This window comes from Pundamilia nyererei, unplaced genomic scaffold (genome assembly GCF_000239375.1).
Source record: "Pundamilia nyererei isolate P.nyererei 1_Seehausen unplaced genomic scaffold, PunNye1.0 scaffold00077, whole genome shotgun sequence".
NCBI lineage: Eukaryota > Metazoa > Chordata > Actinopteri > Cichliformes > Cichlidae > Pundamilia > Pundamilia nyererei.
In genome coordinates this window covers 2,916,081-2,921,616 of record NW_005187478.1, presented here as the reverse complement: position 1 = coordinate 2,921,616, position 5,536 = coordinate 2,916,081, and the positions used below count along the sequence as shown (strand labels likewise).

General features: G+C 39.2%; 1 protein-coding gene across 1 annotated transcript in view; it reads left to right on the top strand.

Moving 5' to 3' along the window:
* LOC102210342 (kinesin-associated protein 3) overlaps positions 1–5,536 on the top strand; it is a 22,573-nt gene that overhangs the window by 5,988 nt on the left and 11,049 nt on the right. The window contains exons 6-14 of the mRNA XM_005737596.1: positions 1,276–1,375; positions 1,461–1,585; positions 1,712–1,810; positions 1,957–2,135; positions 2,680–2,842; positions 3,806–3,906; positions 3,988–4,096; positions 4,202–4,314; positions 4,542–4,709. Of these exons, the coding sequence (XP_005737653.1) occupies positions 1,276–1,375; positions 1,461–1,585; positions 1,712–1,810; positions 1,957–2,135; positions 2,680–2,842; positions 3,806–3,906; positions 3,988–4,096; positions 4,202–4,314; positions 4,542–4,709 (1,157 nt within the window). The remainder of the gene's footprint in view (positions 1–1,275; positions 1,376–1,460; positions 1,586–1,711; positions 1,811–1,956; positions 2,136–2,679; positions 2,843–3,805; positions 3,907–3,987; positions 4,097–4,201; positions 4,315–4,541; positions 4,710–5,536) is intronic.

Here is a 5,536-nt window from a genome sequence, read left to right as displayed (position 1 = left end):
GCGCAGTCCAGGAAAGGCAAACAGTTGTCCCTTGTGTCTTCCCTGGTGAACTTGATGTTTTTATCCACAGCGTTAATGTGCGCAGTGAAGGATTCCACTTCTTGTGTCTTGATTTTGACCCAGGTGTCGTCCACACATCTGTACCAGTGGTTGGTACAGATATGTCTCTCTGTTTGGAGAGAAATAAAACCTGCAGCTTCAGACTCTAGTGCAAAAAGGACGTAAACACAAAGCATGGACCCACTGAAACATCAGAATCAGTGAGCTGTCTGCTTTCAACCCTGACCGTGTCTGTGTCTGTGCCGCTGGGTGAGAAAGGCGACATCTCACTGATTGTGATGCGTCGGTGGGTCCGCGCTTTGTGTTTACGTCTTTGTGCAGAATCCGTGTACCTGCTCCCATTTACTGTTTTAGCTCTTTGGTGGTTCTTGAAATCTTGTAAGGTTTAACCTGAGATTCTGGCGTTTCGGGCAAAATAAATTTATATTTAAAATCAATTCAGGATTTTAATGAATTGATATCACGTTATCCAAGCTAGAATTGATCTTAATCGATAAATCAATAATCAAAACCCACCCCTAATCAGGAACCCTTGCTTTAACTTTTATCGAGTGGAAAAAGTTAGCATTCCTCCTCCAGCTTCACTGTTTATATTATGCTAACATAGCTGTGTTGCTAGCCACCATGTAGCACATCATCATATACCAGCTAGACCAACTTCAGTAACCCTACAAACGTCACTGCTGTTTAGTTTTTCTGTCTTCGTTTATGTCAGAAGTGATGGCAGAGCTGTACATTTTAAGTTTTCAGAAATCCATCAATCAGAACATGGTATATTATTTAATCTTAAAACTTTTTTTGGGTGTGGTTGTAACAAGTAAGCTTGCGAAATGTCTGTCCTAGATATTCCACGATAAACTGTAAGTGGGCGCAGGCTAGCTGCTCTCAGCCGCATGGCATGTGGTCGTCCGCTCAACGCACTGAGCTAACAGGCACCCCATAAAACGGCAAATATGAGACAGAAAATAAAGTTATGGGCTACACAGACTATATGACTAAGGATTAAGGATTTTGAACTGCAAAACATGTAAAGCTACTTTAAGACTCAAAGACCAAAAATCTGCTCCTGGAAATGGGCTCAATAGGTTCTCTATTGCCCCAAGTATCTTTTCTAACTGAAAATTTGTTAGATGGCACATGTTATATCACAATATATTATTGTGCCGTTATCTGCTGTACTTATGATGTGAAAACTTCCCTTGTCTTTCCTAATAGAGACAGCTCTTGGTGCTTTGGCCAGAGTACTAAGGGAGGATTGGAAGCAGAGTGTAGACCTAGCCACCATCATCATTTATATATTCTTCTGCTTCTCCAGGTAACACACACACTTACATAGCAGCTCACTTCCATCACATTTATTCTTACTGTTGTGTTTAATCCTCTTACCTTTCCTCCTCCAGTTTCTCCCAGTTTCACGGGGTGGTGAGTCATTATAAAATAGGCGCCCTGTGTATGAGTGTGGTCGAACATGAATTGAAGAGATACGACGCATGGCGTGAGGAGCTACGCAAGAAAAACAAGGCCTATATCCTTTTTATTGGTGTTTTTTGCTTACTTTTCTGCTCTCTCCCTTTATAGTTTTGCTGACTTAATGAGAATGTACTCATTAAGTCAGCAAAAATAATGTTTTCCTTAATGTTCTTTTGCGCACGTGAGTCTGCACCAGAGAATGGCTCCCTGAGACGAGACCAGGACAAGGCTCTCAGAAAATACCATGGCCTTTTGGCTAAGCAGGAACAGCTGCTCAGAGGTAGGCTTTGTTTTTGTTTTTTTTTGTTTTTTTAATCTCCTCATTCAGAACTTTTGTTGATCAGATGTAACTGAAATTACTATATCATCTCTAATTTTCTGTTTCTCCTCCTCACTTCTGCTGGCCTGTTTTTCTCTGGTTCTTAGTGTCTCTTTACCTCTTGCTGAACCTTGCTGAGGATACGAGGACAGAACTGAAGATGAGGAATAAAAACATTGTTGGCTTGTTGGTCAAAGTTCTTGAACGTGATGATGAGGAGCTGCTTGTCCTGGTGGTTTCTTTCCTTAAAAAACTCTCCATCTTTCTTGAGAATAAGAATGACATGGTGGGTGGTAGAAACAAGACTTTCACATTCGATAACGCTTGCCAGGAGCATAGGAGAAACAGTCCTGATGATCATTTTTATGTTACAGAGATCTGTTGTTAACCAAGTCAACTTCATTTATTTTTATTCTACATCCTTTGTTTAAAAATAGGGGGGGGACCCGGTTTGCATTGTTTTTGCATTGTTATTCCTTCTTCCTCTGGTAATGATTGTGGGGAAATATTCTGTAAGTCAGTTGTCTTCCAGTATTGTAAGTCTTCTGTAGTGCAGAGGTTAGGTTGGGGGGGTTTTTTGGGAGGGGGCTGTAAATGGTAGTGTCTTATTGACAAGCTCCACATAATATGTAGCTATTAGCTTCTAATATTGGAAAGTAGGTAAACAGTAGAATAATAGTAATCCTTGCTTTGGATTTCTGAATTTGTCTTTTTTCGTTTATTGTGATGCCCTTGATGTTCATTCAGCTCTTGTCGGTGGCATAAATTATTTTCTGCTGAATTTACCATCATTAGATTTGCTATAATCTGTGTTTGTCTCTGATTTGTAGGCTGAGGTGGATACAGTGGAGCGGTTGGCTCGCCTGGTTCCCTGTAAACATGAAGACTTATTAAACTTGACTCTACGTTTGCTGCTCAACCTCTCCTTTGACTCTGGACTTAGAGCCAAGATGGTAGAAGTTGGCCTGTTACCTAAACTCACTGTCCTGTTAGGTAATGATGCACGCTAGTTTAATAGCATGCAGCACATAGCGATCCATTCACAGTACTTTTAGCAAAGTGACTGCTGGGAACAAACGTGTAGCTTACAGCTTTTTAAGTATTGCTGATAAGTCGACACACAATCAACACTGTGGATTGTTACATCCTGAATAAAAATTGTTCACATTCTCCTGGTGTTATAAAAGCACTTCATGCTTATGTTGAAAATCTCCTCTTCAGCTGTGATCAAACTGAAAAATGCAACCCAAACGATAAACGGAGATTGTTGCCCGCACAGGGAGATCTCTGTTCAGTCTCCATTCAGTCCATCAAATGATCTCTGTTTTTCCCTTTTTGGTTGCACCTTTTCCACCTTTCACTGCAGTTTTGCGAGTAAATGGTAGGTGTGTGCAGACAAGTTGCGTCTTCAAACTACAGGTGACTGCAGGAATCTGCTGTTGACCAAAGAAAGTTCAGTTCAAGCAATTCTGACAAGTTGGAATGAATTAGTAGGGTACAGAGATTCACTTGTTGTTTGAGTAGAACAAAGAAAGGAATAATTGGAATGGAATTTAAAACTAAATTAATGACAACCAAACTAGAAAAAAAGCCACAGGTAGCTTTAAAATAAAGGGTTAAACTCACCTACTTCAAACTGTCCTGTTTACAGCCTGCTTTTAAAGCTACTGTATATTTGAGATTCTTTGGATTCAACTGCCTCTTCAGTCAACTTCTTGCCACTTAATTCAGTTAGGGAACTTCTTTAATGAACACAAAAACCTTGGTTTAAATCTTGCACTAGCTTAGCACCAGATGAAAGATGCTCTTTATATATCCCAGATTTGGGAAATGCATTTATCTCTGCGTTTTGCTTTTATAGTTAATAGCCTTGCAGTGTAGCTGTTGTGAACCCTTGGCATTTTATGCAAAACTGTAACATGGTAATGGTATCATCGTTATTGTGTGTGTTTTCAGGGGATGAGAACAACAGACAGATGGCAATGCGTATCCTGTACCACATCAGCATGGATGACCGGTTCAAGGGCATGTTTGTTTATACTGACTGCATACCACAGGTACAAAATGTACACTGAGCTGAACACTCATAGTGCCTGAGTTCTAAAGTCTTAGGTACAATTTTGTGTGTTTGTGTGTAGCTAATGCAAATGCTGTACGAGCATGGTGAGGAGGAAATTGAAACTGAGCTCATCTCCATCTGCATCAACCTGGCTGCAAACAAGAAGAATGCACAACTCATGTGTGAAGGTATTTTACTTTTTGCACAAGTTAGACCATTGCCTCACCATCACAGGTACCAGATGTCTGTATGGCTTTTGGAAGAGATTATTCTGAGTGTCTCTCCATTCCTAGGAGATGGATTGAAGATGCTTATGAAAAGAGCTCTGAAGATGAAAGACTGCCTCCTCATGAAGATGATCAGAAACATCTCACAACATGATGGCCAAATCAAATCTCTCTTCATAGTGAGTTATATGCAATAAAGAAAACGTTACAAACTAAAATTATCATTATTATCAGTCATTATTTAATAATCATTGTGTACGGAAATTGCTGTGATCAGTATTGACCTAAACATCAGCCTTGTTTTCAGGATGGTTGAGGTGGGATGTTTTTGTTTTTTGTTTGTTTGTTTGTTTTGTTTTTTTATTGTTTGTTTTTAATTGTGTAAATTCTCTTCTTGCTTTGTCAGGACTATGTTGGTGACCTGGCAGCGGAGATTAAAGAAGAGGAAGAAGAGGATTGGGTTCTGGAGTGTCTGGGGACTCTAGCCAACCTCACCATCCCTGACCTGGACTGGGAGTTGGTGCTGAAGGAGTATAATCTAGTACCTTACCTTAAAGACAGACTTAAACCAGGTGCCTTCACATAATTTTTCATTTCATCTCTTTTAATATAGTGGAATTTGTGCACTTGTTGGGACAGAGAGTACTAGGAAACTTGCTATGGTTTGGCCATAGTTCTTTTCACAGAAAAAACTAACTGTTACTCCCCTCGAGTCTTAATAAAGCTCAACTTGTTCTTTGCGTTTTAATTGACATTTATTTCAGACAGGAGGATTCTTCGACATGTCTTAACATGTAATGATGTCCAACCACAGCCGATACAATGCCGTCAGAACTAAAAAGAAATACAAACTTAGATGAATATTCTTAAGCATTATATATGACGAAACATTCCAAAAAAAGGATCAATAAAGTACACATTACAGCTCTCACTGCGGTAATTGCACTGGAATATCACGCAACACTCGCGTATTTACATACAACGATAAGAAACAAAATAAAACATTTACCTCATTGGCCTCACTCAAAGGGAATAAAACTTTCATCTTTACATTGTGGGGAGATCCAACTCTTTTATAACTTTCTGTAGATGTGCAAACCTCGTGGTTCTTCTCTTAATTAGCTTGCTGAGTGTGACAGCCAAAAAAATGCCCTCTTAGCAACAACAGACGGAACTTTAGAAAAGGTTCCTATCTAATTGCACAATTAGCACAAATAACACATTTAAACATATAAATCTAATCAACGAAACATGAATTACTATTTATTTCTTATTTATTAATATTTCAACTAATTATTGTTTCAACCTTAAATAATAAAAGGAACCTAAATGCGAGAGTTGCCCATGACGGCAGCTACACTAACATTGTATTTGTTGTTCCCATATTCCATCCATCCATCC